We start from the raw sequence: 21,904 nt of genomic DNA, 5'->3' as shown, positions 1-21,904 counted from the left end.
ACTAAAGCCATTTCCCCTCCCTTACAGAAAAGTGATCGAGAATGGAGAATATAAGAATGAGACTTTTAAATGATGATGAATCCCTAGTTAAGTAGCCATTTAAAGTGTAGTTTTTCATTATGAGAATTGTAAGTGCTCGTGTAAGGTGATTTGGATAAGGTAGAGAGCAGACAAAAAGGACAACCCCCACCCCTGCCCCCAGCATCCCGAACACATCTAGAAATGTTCAGCAGGAACACGATTTTAACCCCTGCATGCCCATCTACCAGATGGATGAATGCTTTCTTAACCATTTCCTTGTCAGTGCACAGTTATTCCGAGATACCTGCACATGCTCAACCCTTGTAGGCAAGCCTTTATGTGAATAATTTTACAAAGTGGAATTGCTGTACCAGAGTATCTACATAAACACCTTTTACTCTTTCGATAAATATTCCCCAACTAGTCTGCAGAAAAAGTTGCATGTTCTCCAACACCCACCAGCAGAGCAGACTTCTGTTTCTCAGCACCTTTGCCAGCTTTGTGCGTGCACGCATGTACACGTGCATGCACACACATGCATGTGTGCACACTCGAGTGTAAATTTAATGGGTGAGGATGGCATTTGGTTGTGTTAGCTTGCATTTCCAGGGGAAATTTCTCCGGAACCTAAGATGAAGTTCATGTGATCCAGGGGCCGTTTCCTTCGTGAAGGACTTGTTTGTGTTCTGTCAGTTTTCTGTCGGGATGGCCTCCCTTTTTCACATTAATGTAGAAACCCTTTTTACAGTCACCATACCAACCAACCTGGCTTTGTGAAACATGCAAATATGTGTGACAAGAGACCCCCTTCAAATGCACACAGGTTCCAAGTTAAGATAGTTTGAAGAAAACATGTGACATGGGGAGGGGGGGCAAGGTAACCTCATGTGGGTAATTGCACGGCTCCAAAGGGGTTCCAAGATGATGGCCTTTCCAGCCAGCCTGGTGACTAGTTGTCAACAGGGGGTGGCATGGTTCATTTGCATTCTGGTAACAAGGGCACCTGATTGCTCTTGTTTTCGCAAAACAAGACGGGTTGCCATCCAGCTGGCTGTAGCTCCTGGGACTCGGGACCAGAGTGGCAGTGCCCACCACCTTTCTGAGGCGGTGGTCCTTGTGAAAACAGACTGCCGCCCTTCCTGGCGCACAGCAGTGGGGGTGAGGAACTGCCGACACTTAGGTTAGCGGCCGAGAGCTCAGCCGCTGTGGCACCAGGGCCTGGAAATAGAATTAGCAAATTAGGATCCGCTCTGGACATCGTAGGCAATGTTGGCCATGACATTCTAGAGGAAACAAGAAACAGATGGCCTCAACATTCTGAAAAGAATTTTTTAAAAAAATTTTAAACAGATTCAAATAAAGTCTTAGAATACTTGGCATTTTTTCATTAAGAACTTATGTCTCGATCTCTCTCTTTTTCTTCCTTTTAGGTATGGCTGGATCTCTTAAAACCGATTGTGAAACAAATCAGAAGTAAGTATGTAGCATGCCAAATAGTCATGTTGTATAGAGAACCAGATGTTTTCCTGTTCAGACGTCCTTTGCTCTGAGGCATCAAGTGCTATGGATACAGCCGCTTTTCACCCCGTGATTGCTTTTCATCCTCAACTAATGCATGTATTCTTACAGTGTATCTTCTGCGATCTTAGTATGTAACAATTTGGTCATCAAAACCTCCCTTGGACAATCAAACACCATTTTGATGAATAAGTTAAACATGTTAGGAAGCTCCAGTCATCTGGCACGTCCTGGCACTGCCAGCGTCTCTTGCCGTCGTTCCTGAACGAGAGGGGGAGAACTCTCTTTAAGTCTACGTTCCGCCTCTTCAAAGCCGGTGACACCAGAAGGCAGGTGTTGCTTGGAAAAGCCAGTGGCCAAATTGTATGCTAACAGAACCCTGGAGAGGTAGCAGTGTGCACCTAGCTTCTTGTGTACCAGAGAGAAATCTTCCTCTGAGCCTGTTTTAAAGTTGTTCTAGTTTTTAGTAGTTTCAGCTTTCTTTTCTGTTGAGAGTTTTCTGTGTTGTAGTTGGTCATTGTTGGGTTTTCCTTGTTTATGATTTACTGTCTCTGAAATCCAGGATAGGCATGTCTATAGACACAGTACCTAGATTCACCATGACCGAGGGGCATGCTGAGGAAGGCTGAGGCAATGCCTACAAGAGAGAAGAGCCTGTGCTAGAGTGGATCGTGGCAGTGCTGGCACAGCTGGTTTTGATAGGGTGGAAAATGCCCGAGATGTCTCTTATCTGCCAGTTTAACAAGAGTCCCCGGGGAGAGGTGTGGCGGTCTGCTGCCCCAGAGAGCACAGCTCCGTTGCCGCTCTGCTCTGGCCGTTAGGGTCCCTGCAGGTCAGAATCCAATGGGTGGCAGGGGTGTCCTTTTTCGGTAGCAGAGAGGAGTGAGGCATGCTGGTGGCCCAATGAGTAAGCACTCGGCTGTTATGCAAAAGATTGGCGGCTCAAAACCATCAGCTGCTCTGTGGGTGAGGCACGTGGCCGTCTTTTTCTGCAGAGCCTTGGAAACCCTCGAGGGCAGCTCTGCTCGATCGTAGAGGGTCTTTAGAAGGGGAATGAAGCCAGTAACGAGGGGTTTCGGAGGAAGGACCCTGGGCCTGGTGTGAGCATGGGGGCCATAGGTAGCCGAAAGTTCAGACCCAGCCAAGAGCTGCCGTCTGTAACGCAGAAGGTTGCCGTGACTTAGAATTCCACTCAACGGCAGCTTCCCAAATCAAACTCCCTGGCCTTATCAGCCAGGGTAGAGATGCTCCCTGTGGGTTCCCAACACCGCAACTCTTTCCAGGAGTAGAAAGTCTCATCATTTTTCCACGGAGCTCTTGGTAGTTTTGAACTGCTGACCTTGTGGTTAGCAGCCCAACACATAACTGCTGTGCCACCAGTCTCCTTAACAGCAATGAGAGGAGGGGAGGGGAGGAGAGGAGTCCAGAGGAGAGGAGAGAGGAGAAGAGAGGAGTCGAGTACCTGGCTGGTGCGAAAAATTCAGGCCTACTGGCGAAATGCCAGGCAGCAAAGCACGGCCCTTTCTTGACGGGAGCAATCAGCAGGAGTCAGGATACGCGGGAGAGCGTCCAGTTTGAGCTTTGTTAGGAAAGGAATTACCAGTCACTGTTGAGTTGATCCTGACTCACGGGACCCCGTGTAGCACTGCTCCTTGAGCTGGACTTCCAGCAGATGGCCAGGTCTTTCTTCTGAGGCAGCTCTGGGTGGACTTGAACCCCTGCCCGTTCCGTGAGCGGCTGGGCTCAACAGTTGACGCGACCCAAGGACTTGAAGAGCACAGAGCGCAACTGGCTGGCAGGCTAGATTTCATGTCTGTCGAGGAAAAATCCCCATGGGTCCACTTACCAGCATTTATATGAATGTAATGAACATGCAGTGTAGTGTTTGAATGGCTTTTGTGCCATTGAAATTGATGTTGATCTTCTTTCATTTAAATTAATTATCGAGGCTGAAAAGGAAAAGGCCGCCATTTCTTCAACACTCACTGGGTGTTCTCAGAGTGGCGGGGGGGCAGATTAAACGTGTGGGCTCACACCACTGAGAGAGACGTCCAGGCCTGATGGACGTGTACGTGTCCCTGGGATGATTCATGAGCCAGCGAGTGGTGCAAAGCTCTCTCTTTAGCGCAGACCCGGAACACAGCATCTCTTGCTGGCCCGGTCAGAATTGGACAGACTGGCATCGTTTTCGTCCTCCCGTGTGCTTTCACTAGACTAGTGCGACAAGGCTGTCATTTTGCATTTACTGTGACCGTCTTCCTATCTTCGGGTTGTCTGCGCCTCTGAGCAGCCTCATTAAAATTCGGCGTTGGCACACCCTACTGAAAGGAGCGAGAGCAGCTCTTTCTGCTGTGTCAGGGAGGCTCCTGTTAACCCAGGCGGTCCAGGACTCTGCTCATCTTTACAATCATGGGGGGAAAGCAGCTGGGATCCTCTTTGCTTCAGTATCTCCATGTCTTGTTCTCCCCCCCCCCACTTTTGTGTACACTGCCCACACTTCGCCTTCTAATGTCTTTTATTTGTGTCTTTCTAAATTTAAACGCGTTATCCTGGAAAGTGTCCTCATTTTGTCAATAGTGGAAAAACCGAGCAAGAAGACTTTGTTGTTATTATTCAGCATCTCGGATGTTGCTGTTGCTGGGGCCCTTTGAGTCAGTTCCAACCAATAGCGGCCCCAGGTGATGGAGAAGAGCAGGCCCGCGGGCTTTCTAGGTCCTGGAACCGCTAATCACAAGATTCGTGGTTAGAGCCCACCCCTGTAAAGATTTACACTTCCAGAAAGCTTACGTCGGGTCCCTGTGAGTGGGGCAGGCGGGCTGGCGTGGTTGCAGAAGCAGACCACCAGGACTTTCTTCCGCAGAGCCGTTGAGTGGGTCTGGACCCCTAACCTTGTGGTTAGCAGCCACATGCCTAACCATTGTGCCAGCTGGACTCCTTGCATCCCTTGTGCCAGCCATCACAGCCCACTGCCGCTGAGCCAGCGATGACTCAGAGACGCTACAGAGGGTTTTGAGATTGGTACTTCTTTATGGGAGTCAACAACCTCGTTTCTCTCCTAGGGAGCAGTTGGTGGGTTTGAGTCGCTGACCTGGCGATGACCAGCTTAATGCCTAACCATAGCACTTCTTGATAGTACTTTATATTCCACAGACTGTGACAGGGGTGGCTTGATTACCTAATGAGCAAGGTAAGCACGGGCTTACTTGGATTTATTTACCAGTCAGTAGTGAATGGTTTCACGTGATTTTAGCCCATCACTAATGGGCGAACCCATTCACCACAGGTTAATCAAGAAGCCCAAGTAAGCCTGTGCTCCCCTGGCTGACAGGGTAACCCGCCCTTGGAATGTGACCTCCTTGCTTCATGACAAAAGAGGCTGACCACATTTTGTGCTTATTTTCTTTTCTATTGAGTTTCCCAAATGAACACTGCTATTTTTTTATTTTATAATCTATTTAGTCCTGATTTAGTTCTGAATGGAAAATAATTCATCTTATTGGAAGGTCCAACCCCCCCCCCCCCCACACACACACACACACACACTCTCTCTCTCTCTCTCTCTGTTCTGCTTCCTGATGTTATCTTCAACTGTGACAAGATAGTTTCCAAGACACATATGAAAGGCTTTGGCTGGCTGTGACAAAGGTCGGGCTGTGTCTTCTCGGCTTCAGCTCCAGAGCTGATAGGAACGCCAGACACACAGGCGCTGGTTCAGATTTGATGACTAGAGGAGCAGGTGGACCTTGAGGATAATAATTTTTTCAATCACATAAATTGTATTAATTGATTTGCATTTTTATTATTGCGTTTTTAGTTTGCTTAACCCTTATGTGCAGGCTTCAAAAAGTTAATGGAAACATCGTATTCTCTTTCCATTCTCCTTTTCCACAGATTTATTGAAGCCCTTTCACATTTGGGTTAGAGCTGAAAATTAGATAAATTTTTGAAGACACATTATTTTTTTAAAAACGTAGGTCCAATTTAAGTCTCCAGAGGAAAAGGTTGAATGATACAAAAGCATGAATTGGACTTCCCAGCCAAACTAACGGCCTAGAGAGTCAACGGTCTATAGCTGTGGGGAAAATCTTCCTGAGAACAATCGTGTGTGCTAGGCCGCTGAGCGGCACTTGGGGCAGAAAAGAAGGTTGGACATCAAGGGGAGGAAGTGGTTATGGTGCTGTTCCCCTAAGCAGATTGCAACTAATGCTTGGGACAACAAGCAGAAGTGCGGCCTATTGAGTGGAAAACGGGTTCCTCTGCAAACGCCCCCCAAACCACAGTAGGAAAGAGAAGGAAGTGTGAACTGGGAGTTGTACTCGGCAAGTGTGCTCTTGGGAGCGCTCATGGCGGAGAGTCATCAGTTGGTCTATAGTACGCCCTGTGAGATCTTTTGCTCGAATGGCATTTGAAACACCATTCAGTAAACGCTGTGCTGCTTTTTTTTCTCTTCCATAGGACCAAAACACGTTGTGGTTAAGTTTGTGGTGAAATTCTTCCCACCAGACCACACACAGCTCCAAGAAGAACTCACAAGGTTAGTAGTTTGGAAATGGGGAATGGGGTATTTATTGTTGTGGGATACAGAGGGAATTAATGGTGTGGGTTGAATGATAAAGCATTTTCATAGTAATAGAACCAGTAACCTACTCTGGGTTTATTAATTTTATCCAGTTTCTCTCAGCTACACTTAGAAAAAATGTTGGGGGTGGGGGTGGGGAGTGGTACAGTAATTTTCCTGAAGCTTGGCTGAAGGCTTTACCCTGGACTGGACCTGGTAGTGACTTATGGGAAGTGAACTGGACTTGTCACCTGCTTACTGTTTTATTTTCTCTCATACCCATCACATCATGAGACATTGAGGGGAATAAATCTATTTTGTGAAACTATGAGGCTACTCACCATTTTTCTTTGTTGCTGCCATGGATGGGTGGACTTGACAGGAGTGTAGATCACTTTTCTGGAGTGTGGCCGAGTGGGGAAGCAGGAACGTGGCTCGGACCTGGCTTCGGTGCTGCCCCTAGTTAGCTGTGTGATTGTCTCACCCCTCGTGTCCTCTGCTACGCCATCTGTAACAATGCTGGTTAGGAAGCTTGCTTGGCCAGGCTTCTTAAAGATGAGCGATGGGGGATGAGTAGCGGCATACTAACTGAAATGCTTCAACAAGCTGATGACGCAGTAGGAAATTTGGAAGACAGCTACTTGACCAACTGGCTGGAAGAAATCCATATTTATACCCATTCCAAAGAAAGGTGTCCCAACACAATGCTCAAATTGGAAAGCAATATCATCATATGACACGCAGGTAACATTTTGCTTAAGATGGTCAAACAGTGATTGTAGCAGTCCATTGACGGGGACTCTGAGAGGTGCAGGCTGGATTCAGACGAGCACCTGGCCCTATCATTGCCGATGTCAGAGACTACCAGAAAGGTGTTTACTTGTGTTTTCTTGAGTGTGCCACGGCATTTGACTTTGTGGATCACAGCAAACTATGGATGCCCATGACAAGTATGGAAATTACAGAACACTTCATTCTACTCATGTGGAACTTGTTCATGGATGGATCAAGAGGCAGCTTTGTGACTCAGAACTGGGGAATACTGTGTGGTTAAAACCAGGTAAAAGGTACTCAGGGTTGTATTCGTTCACAATACTTACTTCCATCTGTATGCTGAGCAAATGATCAGAGAAGCTGGCTTGTTTTTCAGTGTTTTGTCCAGTTAAAGCCTCTGGTGTTGTGGACTAGGTTCTGGCTCCTAGCAACAGAACGAAATAGCGCCCCCTCCTGCCACATCTTTGCAATCGTTCTTCTGTTTGTTCCCGTTGCTGAAGCCACGGTGTCAGTCCATCTCTTCAAGGCCTTCCTTCTTATCGCTGCTCCTCTACATTCTCAAACACGGTGTCCTTTACCAGGGCCTCATCTTTCCTGAGAACATGTTTAAAGTACATGAGGTGATCTCACCATCCTTGCCTCTAAGGAGCGTTCTGGCTGCTCTTCATCCCAGACAGATGTTTTTTCTTTTGGCAGTCCGGGTACTTTTCAATATTCTTTGCCAGTAACATAGTTCCAATGCACGTTTTTATTGGGTCTTCTGTATTCATTGTCTCACTTTCACACGCATATGAGGCAACTGAAATTATCATGGCTTGAGTCAGGCATACCTTAGTCCTCTGAGTTTATAATCTTCTGAAAAGTTTCTGTTTTAGAATTGATGGAGGTACAAAATCAAAAGAGAAGAACACAGTTAGCATTTCTAAGCTAAAAGAACGGGGCAGGGGGCGGAATTCAAGCCTCAGGTTGTAATATTGAAGGATCTTTGGGGCAAAGTAATAAACAGTGCAGAACATCAAAAGAAAATATAAAGAATACACCGAGCCATTGTACTAAAATGAAGTGATTGACGTCGAGCCATTTCAGAAGGTAGCATTTGACCAAGAACCAATGGTATGGAAGGATTCCGAGCTGCACTAAAAGCATTAGCCAAGACAAGGCTCCGGGGATTGATGTCATGCCAATTGAAATTTTTAACAAACCAATGTAGAGTGGAAGATGTTCACTCACTTATGCCAAGACATTTGGAAGACTGCCACCCAGTCGCACTCATTCCCATTGTAAAGAGAAGTGCTCGGAGGCCAGGGTAAGTCCTCGATGCAGTGGCTGCTCGGCCGCCAGGAGGCGCTGCCACCGCTGCTAGCCTCGCTGCAGATGCTCTGCTGCTGTTGCGCACCGGCCCACTTGCAGCACCAGGACGCCCACGTATCATGCTAAGACACGGGGTGGGTGCTTGGAATTCGGAGAACCGTTTTTGTAGCTGAGTAGACCAGAACCACCAACGAAGGGCTGGAGGAAGGAGGAACTCTAGCAGGCAGCTCAAGGAGCTTAACATTGAGTTTGACCTTGTCTCCAACATCCATCCTGAATCGGTCCGTCCACACAGTCTGGCTGATCCTGGAAGTTAGAGCAGGAGTGGGTTCCCATGGAAAGCGCTTGGCGGCTCAGTGAGCATCCCGGTGGAGCCGCAATCAGCCTCAACAGGGAGAAAATGGCTCTGAATCATGGCGAAGAACAGGTGAGGAGCCCACTTTTACTATCGCGACATCTTCAATGCCTGTAGGTGTGCGATGTGCCGTGGATCGGCTGCCACGATCCCAGAGCTTAAAGGATGCTTCCGAGAGACTCTCCGTTACCGAACGAAAGGACTGCCCAGAGGTGTTGAGGGGCAAATCCAACCTGATAGCGGATCATGGGAACAGCAGTCGGGCCCTCTTCAAGCATCTTGGAGGCACCTTCATCTCTGATACAGACATCAGCAACATCCCCCTCCCTGCTGGTGCCCCATCCCTTTGGGACTGAGTGGAAACATGCGTGGGCAACCAGGAGAGCCAAGCACCATTAGGAACGTAGAGGGTCAAGGAAAAGTGAAGCAAACTGCCAAGTAAAGTCTTTCCCGAGTCTGGTCTCTGAATAGATGCAGGAGCAAGCAGCCTGGGACATGTCCCGGGTGCTGAGCTGTCTGCCGGCCCCTCCCTGTCTCTCTCGGATTTGAGCTTTCCAGAGCTAGGCTGTGGAGTAGAGTTTGTATAGGTGACTTATCTCTGTCTAAATAGTGGTTTTAGGGTGCCTAAGAGCTTATGTCCTAAGACTTAGGAGTAAGTTTTCCAGTTTGAATTCATTACCAACCTAGGAGCCACTGGGGCTTGATCAGGTCATACATTTCTGAGATGGGAGAGTCATAAGAGAGCACTAAATAGCGGTGGAGTTCAAGGTATTTTCAGTCAATAAGTCACCATCAAGTTGCCCTGGCCAGGCATTCTTTCAAGCCCCAGGTTATGCCAGTGGATAAGAGATTAAAATCCCTCAGGTTTGCATTGCTTTTCCCTTGGTTGTGTCTTAGGTAGTTTACATCTCCTCACTATTTACTGAAAGTTTTTGGGGTGATGGTAAAGGGGTATTCGATACTTCACTAATCTGAAGTATTTATTATTAGTCCTTTTCTCCAGGAAAAGGGATGCTTTGATAGTTAAAATCAGAAGGCCATTGAATGGGAACATTAGAGCTGGTTTCCTCTAAGCCAGCAACAAAGGACCTTTAATGTACCTCCTTTATCGGGCATTTTGTAGCCGTCTTCTTGGCCGCTAGAATCAGCAGCACAGAGCCAAGCAGAGCTGTGGGTGTTCCTGCTCTGTGCTTACATCTTCGGATTCTTAAAATTGCCTTAGAAGTAAGACTCTGTGGCTGAAAGTCAAAAGAGCAAAGTGCTCCAACAAAGTGTGGGAAGTATTGAATAATATCAAAATAAATCGTTGAATAAGCGCAGGTGAACTTTTTCTGAAGATAATCCAAAAACAGTGGCAGCAGTAGTTTGACAGGGGACTTTAGGGAAATTCAAGCCAGATTCAGAAGAGGAGGTGGAACAAAGGATATCCGTGCTGGTATCACATGGATCTTGACTGAAAAGGTGTCTTATCGATTCTGTGGATCATAACTGTGGATAGCGTTGTGAAAATTGGGAATTCCATAACAGTTAATTGTGCTCATTCTAAACTTCTACATAGACTAAGTGACGGTCATTTAAACAAAACGGAGGAACAGTGTATGGTTTAAAATCAGGAATGGGGAGTGTCAATGCTGTATCCTTTCTCCATACTTATTAAATCTGGATGCTGAGCAAATAGTCCGCGAGGCCGGACTGCGGGAAGAACATGTTATCAGTATTGGAGGAAGAACCATTAGCAATCCGTGTGCAAATGACACCCACCATGCTTGCTGAAAGCCAAGAAGACGAAGATCAAAGACTACAGCCTTCCCTGTGGATTGCGCCTCAACACAGAGGAATTAAAAAAGAATCTCACAGCTGGTAGGAGCATCTTGATAAACATAAACGATTAACGTTTTCAGTCTCCGATTACTTGGCTCCACCATCGGCGCCTATGGGGGCAGCACTGGGGAAATCCAATGGCATAGAGCATTGGGCACACGGCCACATAGGACGTCGTCAGCATTTGAAAGAGCGGAGAGGTCACTTTGAGGATTACGGTGCCCCTGACCTGAACCAAGGTGTTTTCAGTAGCCTCATACTCCATAAGTAAGGAACAAAGAAGCACTGATCGATTTGAACTAGAGAATTGGGGCAAATATTAAACTATACCATGGAGTATCAGAGGCATGACTACTCCTGTCTTCAAAGGACAGCCAGAGAAGCAAGGACAGCAGGGCTTGATCGCGTGTCCTGGGGACATGTCAGGTGTGAGCCGTCCCTGGGAAGGGCCCCCTACTTGCTAGAGGTTTCACTGAGAGAGAGGAAGGCCTTCGGGGTGGTGGATCGGGAGAGGCTCTGCCACGGAGGCTCAACTGTGGCAACAGTCGTGGGACTGCTGGAGGCACAGGCCGTGTTCACGCTGCTCTCCGTCGGGTGTGGGAGTCGGGCTGACTCGACAGCCCCCACAGCAGCTGTTCCCCGAAGAGTTCTGTTTACCGCACGTCACACGTCTCGGAACCCAAAACTCTCGTTCCCGTTCAGTGTTCTTGGTGATTGGAGAATAAAACAGAGTGTCCAAATCAGGGCTGTAGGGCGGGTGGGGTGAGGCTTTCCAGCAAAAATCACCGTGAGGTGACCCTTGGCCGCCCTGTAAATACAAGCAATTTCCTGGCCCTCTTCTCACCAATGTAGTTTTCCATTTTCTTCCAACTCCTTTCTAAAAAAACCCCACGGCCATCCTGTGTCCTTTGATTAAATCAGACAAGATTGAGCCTCTTTGGAATCTACCCCGCCCCTGAATCAATCAGCATCACCTTCTCAGCTGATCTGTCTACCTTGAGTTTAATTGAGCCAGCCGTTCCCCTCAGAGGCCACTGTCTTGCTGATCCCATTTTGGGAGGCCCTGTCGATAGACTAAGACCAGTGTGTCCGTTGGAGCATTTGTCTGCAGCCCTCCGCTGATCGCAGAGCCAGCCTGGGGCTTGTTTGGTTGAAGTAAACACGTATGTGCATGAACTGTGTTTTGAAGACCAGCTGCTCTGCGGGTTGTAGGGAAAGGGTGGAAACATGGAATATGTGAGCAAGCTGTGTACTAGGCCAAGCAAAGACAATGGTGGCAAAGAAAGTAGAAGTAGGGGAGGTGGACAAAGGTGTATTCCGAGTATGAGAGATACGGTCAACCTGTCTTGGTAATGAAGTGATGGAAAACATTTGAAGAAAGTAAGAGGAGAAAAAAAGAAAGTAAGAGAGAGACTCTTAGATTTTTTTACTTAAGCAACTAGGTAGGTGGTGGTTGCAATAGCTGAGATGGAGCTACAGAGAGGGGGGGAAGGGGAATAAATGGAGAGTGTTGTTTGACTGTGTTGTGTTTGCAGTAACTATTAGATATCCACGTGAACACCTTGTTCATATGAAAGTAGAGTTGAAGGTCAAGGTGGAGGTTCTACTGCTTTGCTTTTTCTGAAGGAGCTGTCACTAATTATTTCTATACGCTTAGAATCCTTAAACCAGTGAAACAGCTGAAGGCAGCCAGGAATTGGCAGGCTCCATCACCCTTTTGGGAATTACGGGCAATTGGATAAACTACTTAATATGGGTCTGGGGTTAGGCAGCAAGGTCCAGCTGACCAGCCGTACAGGGCCAAGCTGTAGACAACTGGAGAACGTTCAAGTGGACTAAGCTGAGTTTGCGAGACCACAGCTCAAAGCTACACCTATTGAAATGCCTTTAAGGGCAAGTCCACCTGCTGGTCTGCTGTGTGTTGGTTCCTCCTGCTTCTCCCTGGATGTCTTTTCCTTCTTAGGAGGTTGGCAATACGTTAAACTCTCCCCCCACCCCCCTCCACAACCCCCTCCCCAACTTTTAGTCCCATCTCTAGTTTACCGCTGCCTGGTCCTCATTGCCCACTTCTGTACCTGCTGCCATTGAAGCAAGTGTGCCTGGTAGTTTGCCGCTTCTCCGTCTGTGCTGCTACATTCCTGAGGTCGCACAAGCTCAGTGGGACAGAGGTGTTTGTTCTGGCAGTGGTGATTTTTGGTGCCCAGTGTGAACCAGCATTTGAAACATCTTTTTCAGAGCGAGGCTCCCTTTGACTCTGTTGACTAACACGCAGATAAAGGTGCGCGTTCATGCATTCTGGAGCTCCCTATTGCTCTCTTCCTTGGAAATAACGGGCCGGTATAGTGTCCAGAAACTCCTGAGTTGAGAGCCCCTGCTCTGTCAAACGTCTGTATAAGCAAACATTGGCTGAGGAGACATGGCAAGTTCAGGCCCTTCACACGGTTAGGGAGTGGGGAGAAGTTTGGTGTCGGTGTTGCTTTGGCTCACAGTACTTGTTCTACCAAACCTCCTTGTCCTGCCACCCCTCTTCCAGTGCCCCTTCGGCACTGAAAGACATTGGTACCACAGCCCATAATACAGGATAAAGTGTAGGTATCTGCTTTTACCCAGGGGGGCTGGGATTGCTCGCTTCGGGAAACACTCCGTCAGGTAAAGGTATGTAGACGAGAGGAAGCAGAGATGGGAAAACCTGGGCTTGAACAGAGTGAGCGGTACCCAGTATGTGCACATGGTTGACTCCGGACCCCCAACCTCAAGGTCACCCATTGGAGTTCAACCTACTAAGTGGCCCTGTGGAAGGAAACCTGGCCATCCAGCTCTGTAGAGACAGCAGCCTGGAGAGCCTGTGGAGGAAGCCTGCGCATCACGTACGGCTCTGCCAGGAGTTGGGGTCCGCTTCCCAGGCGTGGGTTGGAAGTTCCTCTAGCTCTCTAGTTCACTCTTCAGCGAACTGCGTTCACCTCCCAGGCCTATAGATGGGAGGTTAAACGGCACTTCACTGGTGAACAAGAAGTTGGACTCCTTTCGATTTATTGAACGTCATGTCCAGTGGAAACCTGCCCTGTGCCAGCAGCACCTCGGCACCTGGGAGGAAAAGCCCCTGAGCAGTGCTGCGCAGACTCAGCCTGGGGGCTGCTCACCCCTGGGGGCCGAGTTGCCCCTGCTTCCCGCTGGCAGCGCTCTGACTCTCCTGCCTGGCGCCGATGATGTAAGCACACTCGTGCTGGACGCCCCTCCTCTCACGTTGGCTGCTCTGGGGCGCCTGCTGGGGCGGTACTTGAGGCCAGCAGCGGACTCGTAAGCGACATGCTGGATGTGAAATTAGAGGACATGCAGGCCGCCCGAGTGCCGTGACCATGAGCAGTCCTTCAACGAGGCATCCGCCCCGGGAGGTTCCTCGTGCTGGTCACCCTGGACGAGCAGGCCCTTTTGATGCCCGCCCGCTGGCATCAGCAGCCGCCACCCGCATCCTGCTGCCAAGCAGGTTGGCTCTACTGGCAGCGTTTTGTGTTCCCCTCGGGTTAACCAGGTTGGCGGCACTTAGCGACGGCCGAGGGATGTGGCTGTGGATGTGGACGGACTTGCCTCCGTGGATCGCCTCGCGATGCTGCCGCCTCTCTAAAGCGAGCCTGGCAGCCAGCAGGTGCAACCTACAGCTCTCGTCCTCCAGAAAGGTGACCGGAGGCCTTGCCCAGGACACTGTCTCTCAGGTTGCAAGCCCCTGGGGACACGACAGGTCAGCAAAAGTAAGGCTGAACTGTCCTGCCTTCCGGCTTCCCCAAAATGCCCCGTCCTCCAAATGACGCCATGGGCGCTGAGAGCCTCACTCCGCACCTCTGCCCGCGTGATTGTCCCCGAAGGCCACCAAAGTCCGTCGGACTCCAGCCATACCCTCATTTCTGGACACTTATTTGTAAACACGGGACCCCCGTGTTTGAGCTAATAAACTCATATTAAGATGCTACGCTTTTACAAGGACCCCTGACGGCCTAGTGGGTTAGTGGGCTGCTAACTGCAAAGTCGCCAGTTTGAAACCTCTCCATGTGAGAAAGATGAGACTTTCTCCTCCTGCCGAGTGACTTTCTCCTCCTGCCGAGTGACTTTCTCCTCCTGCAGAGTGACTTTCTCCGAAACCGACAGGGGCAGTTCTACCCTGTCCTATGAGTCGCACAATGGTTTTGGAATGGTTTTGAAACATCAAGCCCTACTGTTTATTTACAATGTAACCACATGGGCGAGGAGTGAAATTGGTATGAAAGGGTTGTGGCTCAGAAGTCACCGAGTTGCTGATCCAGAAAGACCCCTGGTACCCTCCCTTCCCGCCTGCACCTATAGCAATGCTCCTGTTCTGTGATAGTCTTTGTTTTTCAGGGTGACCACTCTAGTTTTCTTTGTTCTTAATCTTGAACTTTCTGAAACAATTCTGTTTTCATTAAGAATTGCCGGCACATGTTGAGTGTGTGGGTGCTCGTCCCCGTGCCTGCGTGCAGTGGCTCCCCACTCCTTACTGGGGCTGACCCTGCGAAGCCCCTGATTTCAATGAAAGCTGACCTTTCAACAGAGGGAAAGAAGGCCCTCCGAATCCCAGTAGTAACTGGTGTGTGTTGTGCAGGAAGTTAGAACATGCAGAGACACAACATCCAGGAAACAACAATACTTTATCCAGGGATGACCAGCATTAAGGACTTAGTGTGATGTTCGTTCTGATTTTTTTAAGAGACATAGAAATCCACTTCTCATCTCTCTCTCCTCTAAGACCTAAGCCAAATTCTAATTTCCCCATTTGTTTCCTAAAACGTCATTTATACCTGCTTATTCTCAACTATTCGTGCGACCGTAAGTTTCAGCTGGTCATAATGGCCTTGAAGAGGGTGTGGTGGTTACATATTGGGCTGCGAACCTCGTGGTTGGCTGTTCGAAATCACCAGCAGCTCTAAGGGAGAAAGACTGGGTTTTCTACTCCCATAAACAGCTACTGTCTTGGAAACCCACAGGGAGGGTGGGGTAGGGGTGGAGTTATGGCTATTAGAATTGACTCCATGGCTGTGAGTTCAGTCTTTGCCTTTTTTCTCTCTCCAAGTCCTGTTGTGAGCTGATGGATTTTCATTAGTGGAATGTTCTGTTCACGCTAATCGTTCTCGTGGATCTTCACATTGTCACACATCTGGACAGCGAAGAACCACCCGTTGCTCCTTGGGAGAAAGGAGTGGCAGTCAGCAATAGGAAAGCGCTGTGGCCGGAACCCCTTTGGGATGGATCTACTCTAGCTACAGGGCCCTCGGAGCCCTGGTGGTGTAGTGGTTACACGTTGCGCTGCAATCCACGTGGTTGGCAGTTCAAAACCGCCAACAGCTCCGTGGGTGGAAGGTGGGGCTTTCTACTCCCATAAACAGTTACCTTCTCAGGAACCCACAGGGGGTCACCGTGAGTCAGCATCCACTTGCTGACCGTGAGTGAGTGAAAGGGTCATGAGTTGAAATCAACACGATGGACGTGGATTTAGTTTACCTTTGTAAACATCTTTGAGTGTGTATTGATAAAATCAAATCGATCTTAGCATTACATTGTTTCTACTCAACTCCTGTCTGTATCTTCTTCTCTCGCACCAACAAGATGTCTCCTTGTTTTATCATCATGTAATGCAAAGAAAATGATTTTGGAGTAAGTGGGTTTTTATGGATCTGGTAGCTGAGGCCTACGGAGGAACTAAATGACAGTCACACCGCACATAAGGGGCGTGCCAGCCTTGTAAACTCGTGATCGTCCGACTCCATGGAGCATGCTTTTGATAACCAATGTCTGGCTCATAAAGCCATTTCAGAATCTCCTTGACTGACACTGTGAGAAATTCAGAGTGCTCCCTCTGAGAAAGATCTACCGGGTGGCAAGATAAAGTCTTCACGACTTTACGGCTGTGCCTCTCCGTAGCACATGAAACTTCCGGCTCAAGCTAGGGAAAGATGGCAGCCTCGTCTCCTGGGGCATCTGAGTGTGAGGGGAGTGGGCATTGAAATTGCAGTGGGGATCCCCCCCAGCGGGGCAGACTTTCCTATGTGGCTTTATAACCTTGCTATAGCCCCTCAGTGTGGAGAGGGGCTGCTCGCCATACTGATAACCCCTCTCTGCTGGATTTGCAGGTACCTGTTTGCTCTGCAGGTGAAGCAGGACTTGGCGCAAGGCAGGTTGACCTGTAATGAGACCAGCGCTGCTCTCTTGATCTCGCACATTGTACAATGTAAGTTCTGTCGGTCGACGTCTTTTAGAAATCCCATTGGGAATGATGGCTGGATGGTGGGGGGTGGGGTGGATCTCATCCACACAGAACAGTGTTAATGGCCTTGGGCTGTTGGGGCTCGGATGCCGGTGGCTGACGAGAAAGTTGTATCCTGAACTTGATTTCATATGTCTTTATTCCAGAGGTCAACGCGTGAATTCTGGTGTTGGTCTGTTTCATGCACGGGTTATGACACAAGCGTTGGTATCATTTGTTGTGGGTGGATGATGGCAAAGCAGCCTAAAGTGGTTCTTTCCTGTCCCTCAGTGTAATGTTCATCTTTAAGTGTGGCATCTCAGTCCTGAGACTTAGAGCTGCCCCAAGTGGAGCATCTTGCTTGCTGCCCTCTGAGGTCCAGCAAACACGTGGAGCTGAACTGGAAGCTCAGGGTGCTCCTGAAAATAAAATATGTTACTTTTTGGTTTGGTGGTTTGTTTTTTTTCATTTAGATACAGGACAGATTAATTCTTTTATTTAAGGTGGTCTTATTGGCATATATTTCACATATCATATCATTTAACTATTTGCTCATATTAAGATGATTAATGCAATCATGCCCAAATCCATTTCAGAACATTTTCTTCTCCATGGTCATTGCTCCCCATCCCCACCGTACCCGTATCAAGTAACTGTCCTCATAGATCTACCCATTCTGGATTTTACATAACAGAAAAGCAGATAAAACAAAATCATACAAAATCACATGAAGCAAACAAACAACAAACATGTAAAAACCCCAATCAAGAGAAATCAAAATATTAAAAACAAACAATTTAAAAATGGGTAAAAAATGGAGAGCAAAATATAAGGTATTGCATTGTAATCTAACGACATCCGTCATAATCAACTTTATAATGCTCTCTGATAGCAAGGCTTATATATGGACTCACATCAATTCTCTAAATACCCACCTACGATCAGTACTCTTACTGTCCCCATTTTACAGAAGAGGCTCCTTCACACACACACGCACACACACACACAGGCTCTTATAAATATAATCACTTCCCCTCTTCTTTAATTTCAGTTTGAGGGACCTTTCAGATGTGCTGAATTTTCTGTTTTCCTTCCCGTCTCCCACGCCTGGCCGTACATATCTCCTGACGTAGTGCAGACCCTCGTTTCCTCTCATTTATTGAGATCTGCCAAATAAGGCCTGTTGACGAAGAGCGGAATCTGGCCGTAGAGAGCCTTGGTCCCTACACACCTCAGAAGGCCCTCGGAGGGGACGGTGCGCCTGGCTGCAATTCTGCCAGTGGCTTGTGTCTCCATCCTTAAGAAAATCGACCTGGCAACATGGACTTGCCTAAGCACATTTCTATGAGAAAACAGACTGTTGTTTATTGCAACAAGAAGGTTTGGGTTTCTCGCATGTTCCTGTGTTTGGTTCTGACTGCTATGACATTTAGTGCCTGTACCCACACCTGCAGCATAATCCTAGAAGAAATAATAAGTGAAGTCTCGAACAGAACATTAGGAAAAGTGCGGAAATACATGGGCAGGACATGGCCCTATATTGCCGCTCGCTGCCTGAGGTGGGCAACGCAAGGCAAGTTGCTGAGAAGCACAGAGAAGTGAAGGCAGATTGGCATTGCCACCGGAGGAGACATGTAAAGTCCTAACTCGTTTCTGTTGGATTTGGAAAAAGAGCATGTTCTAGACTCCAAATGAGTTGTGAAACTCAAGGACATTGGCATCTCCCCCATCTACTTTCTTGGAGCCAGGTGGAGGGACTTGTAGCAAAGTCAAGCAGCTCTCTGTCCATACCCCCCATGTCTATACCATTTTCCAGAGGGATCGTTTGACTCCACTGAGGGAGGGGGAAATCAGCCTGGCAGTCAAGGGAAGCATGCTCTTCCTGATCTGTCAGAGCAGGAGGAACTGGTAAGCGATCAATTCTTCCAGCAAAGCTGGTGCCAGGTGGCTTGTCCCTGCTAGTAGGTGTGGTTGATGGCACCTTGGCAATGGTGCATGGGTATTGGAGGTCTGTGTACCCGAGAGTGACGAACTGCTTCACGCGATGGAAATCTAGCAGCTGCTCAGCTTGCTTTAATCAAAACAGCTGCAGCAGCTGGCCGCTGCTAACCAGCTCTCTTTCTTATTCATATAATAAGCCCTTATGATAAGGTCCTATTAGACTGCTAGCCTAATTTCTCTGTGTCATGTTCTCTGACACAGAACGCATAACACAAAGGAAAAGGTACTGTCCGATGTTGCAGTTGTATAAGTTGTGCTGGAGGGAGTGTTGCTACAGTAAGATTTGTAAAGCGCTGTCCTGTGAAGGTCAGGATTAAAGCATTTGGGAACTTTGTTGAAGCTACGTGAGGATGAATAGCATCACTTTCCCCCCTTCTTTTCTTGCATGTCTTAGCCGAGATTGGGGATTTCGACGAAGCAATGGACAGAGAGCACCTAGCAAAAAATAAGTACATACCTCAGCAAGATGCACTAGAAGACAAAATTGTGGAATTCCACCATGGTCACGTGTAAGTTGTTCATGGCTTCGTGTTCCCTTCTGAGCCCTTTCTCTCTGCCTTTCCAGCAGATAAAGGTATGCGTGTGCAGACACACACACGCAGGCACGTTCACTTGTTAACGGCAGTCATAGGCTGCGTAACAGCTATTCAGGCTTCATACACACCCTTGGTTCTGGAAGGTTATAACTGAGTTCTGAAACCTGACTCAGAAAACACGGTGTAGTGTATACACAGCTTCCCCCGCGTAGCCCGTGTCGTGTACAAAGCAATTGCGCTGCCAGGCGTAGGCAGTACACCCAACTCTCCAAAGGCACTGGCAGCGAGTCGATTCCGGCTGATGGTCATGATTGATAAACGCCTGCATCGTGTTCTATCTGAAAGGTGACCATCTGCAGATTCTGCTCTGACTTGTAGGTGGCAGCCTCCAGTCTCATGTGCTGCGGGTCTCTTGGTTATTGGGGCATTGTCGCTGCTTAATTTTCTTATGCGTGTATCACCATGACATGTATCTCTTAAGTGTTGCTAAGTGACACACGACACCGGTGGAGGAGATGAGCATAGAACCTCACTGGGCTGTTGAGCACCTTTCTGGTCTCCCAAACTGCAGACAAGGGCGGGCATCCTCTGCTGCTGTGCTGGGAGACCAGAGTTGTTCACAGACGTCATCAGCTGCCCTCTGGCGTGGGTGACTTTCCAAACTGGGGAAGAAAGGGAGCGTGTGAGACCCAAGCATTTTCTAGTTTTCATCTCCTGGTGAAGGTGGGAATGTGGAGGAATGGCAAATGAGGGACGAAGTAAGAATATTAGAATTTATAACATCATTGTTGCCCCCCCCCTTTTTTAATCACTTAGATATTTAAGACGACTTCGGGTGGGGGTGGGGGTGGTTTTGTCTCAGGAAGACACCGAGCCTTGCTGACAATCGGATACACAGTCTTGTCCTGACCTTTGCTTACAAGTTTAGATCCATTGTGAGTGATGAACAACTTGTAACAGAACGACATTGACTTTTATGTCACCTTAAAGGAGGCTCTTTGACATTCCCAAGACACTGGCTGAGTTTGCCATAGAAGAGTGGGGTTTCGTGTTTCCCAAGAAAATAGTGCTTTTGTCCCGGCTGCTAGACTTTAGTCTGCAGTGAATGGGAGGTTGGGTGTCATCTGATCGCTGAGCCCCCCACGGTTTGTGATGAAATGCCTTTTTATTTCCCACGAGAAGCCGCTTAATCTCACCCTCAGAGACACAGGGAATTCAAGGCTCCTGGCCTTTCTTTCCATTTCTGTTTTGCCAGTGGACAGACACCAGCAGAATCAGATTTCCAGCTCCTGGAGATCGCCCGCCGGCTGGAGATGTACGGAATCCGATTGCACCCGGCCAAGGACAGGGAAGGGACTAAGATCAACCTGGCTGTGGCCAACACAGGGATTCTAGTGTTTCAGGTAAGAGTGCTGAGCGCACCGCTCGGAGAGGAGGTCAGCATGGTCCCCTTGACTCTGCTCCCCTGTTGCGTTGGCCGACTCGAGACCCCCATAGTGATCTCTAGGTGAGCAGGGTAAACTAGTCTCTTGGACTCTCCTTTTCTTGCCAAGCCTGCACCTTCCAGCCTATGTTTCGTTTACCTTTGCCTGGCGATGCACTTTTGTGGGCCGTGGCCAGTTGCCGTGGATCAGCTCCAGCTCATGGCAACCCCATTGATTGTGTTCCACAGGCCTTTCATGACTAGTTCGTTTGGAAGTAGGTCACCAGGCCTTTCTGTTACTGAAGGCATTCACCTTTTGCACCACATGCACTTGTACTGATTGTAGAACCATACGAGTCTGCCTCTCTCAGTGAATTTATGTTTCCTGCCTAATAAAAACGGTAAAGACCCACAAAAGCTGATGGTGCCCAGCTATATAGCATCTGGGATCTTAAAGGCTTGATGCTAAACAAGCAGCCATCTAGCTCAAAAGCAACCAAGCCCACATTTAAGAAGCACACCAGTCTCTGTGATCACGAGGTATCAAAGGGATCAGGTATCAAAGAACAAAAAATCATATTGTGAATGAGGGGGAGTGTGGAGTGGGGACCCAAAGCCCATCTGCAGACAACTGGACATCCCCTTACAGAAGGGTTGCGGGGAGGAGACAGGGTGCAGAGTAGCAACGTTAAAACATAAAACTTTCCTATAGTTCTTAAATGCTTCCTCCCCACCCCATCATGATCACAATTCTACCTTACAAATCCGGCTAGACCAGAGGATATACACTAGTACAGACAGAAACTGGAAACATGGGGAATCCAGGACAGATGATCCCTTCAGGACCAGTGCTGAGAGTGATGATACCGGAGGGTGGAGGAAAGGTGGGGTAGAAAAGGGGAACCTATTATAAGGATCTACATATAACCTTCTCCCTGGAGGATGGACAACAGAGAAGTAGGTGAAGGGGGAGACATCGCACAGTGTAAGATATGACAAAATAATAATTACAAATTATCAAGGGTTCATGAGGAAGGGAGAGAGTAGAGAGGAAGAGGGGAAAATGAGGAGCTGATAGGAAGGACTTAAGTAGAAAGCAAATATTTCAAGAATGATGAATGTAACAAGTGTGCTTGACATACAATGGGTGGATTTATGGATTGAGATAAGAGTTGCATGAGCCCCCAATAAAATGATTTTGGGGGAAAAAAAGGTCAAGATTTCAGGTCCCCAGATAAAGACCTTAAGGGTAAAGTGACCAGATTTTAACATTGGTAAAGCGGGACACCATTGATAAAACTCAAATCCTGGCAAAATAGCCACATGGCAGCCCAAA

At 48.2% G+C, this 21,904-nt stretch overlaps 1 protein-coding gene and 1 pseudogene across 2 annotated transcripts in view; both read left to right on the top strand.

Moving 5' to 3' along the window:
• Nucleotides 1-21,904, top strand: part of FARP1 (FERM, ARH/RhoGEF and pleckstrin domain protein 1) — a 345,779-nt gene that overhangs the window by 252,671 nt on the left and 71,204 nt on the right. For both annotated transcript variants that reach the window (XM_075563476.1, XM_075563477.1), the window contains exons 4-8: nt 1,452-1,494; nt 5,995-6,073; nt 16,496-16,593; nt 19,004-19,118; nt 20,401-20,548. In XM_075563476.1, the coding sequence (XP_075419591.1) occupies nt 1,452-1,494; nt 5,995-6,073; nt 16,496-16,593; nt 19,004-19,118; nt 20,401-20,548 (483 nt within the window). The remainder of the gene's footprint in view (nt 1-1,451; nt 1,495-5,994; nt 6,074-16,495; nt 16,594-19,003; nt 19,119-20,400; nt 20,549-21,904) is intronic.
• Nucleotides 8,302-8,979, top strand: LOC142461561 (bisphosphoglycerate mutase pseudogene; annotated as a pseudogene).

Source organism: Tenrec ecaudatus, chromosome 11, assembly GCF_050624435.1.
Source record: "Tenrec ecaudatus isolate mTenEca1 chromosome 11, mTenEca1.hap1, whole genome shotgun sequence".
Classification (NCBI taxonomy): domain Eukaryota; kingdom Metazoa; phylum Chordata; class Mammalia; order Afrosoricida; family Tenrecidae; genus Tenrec; species Tenrec ecaudatus.
Note: the sequence above shows the minus strand (reverse complement) of the source record. Positions and strands in the feature narration are given on the sequence as shown.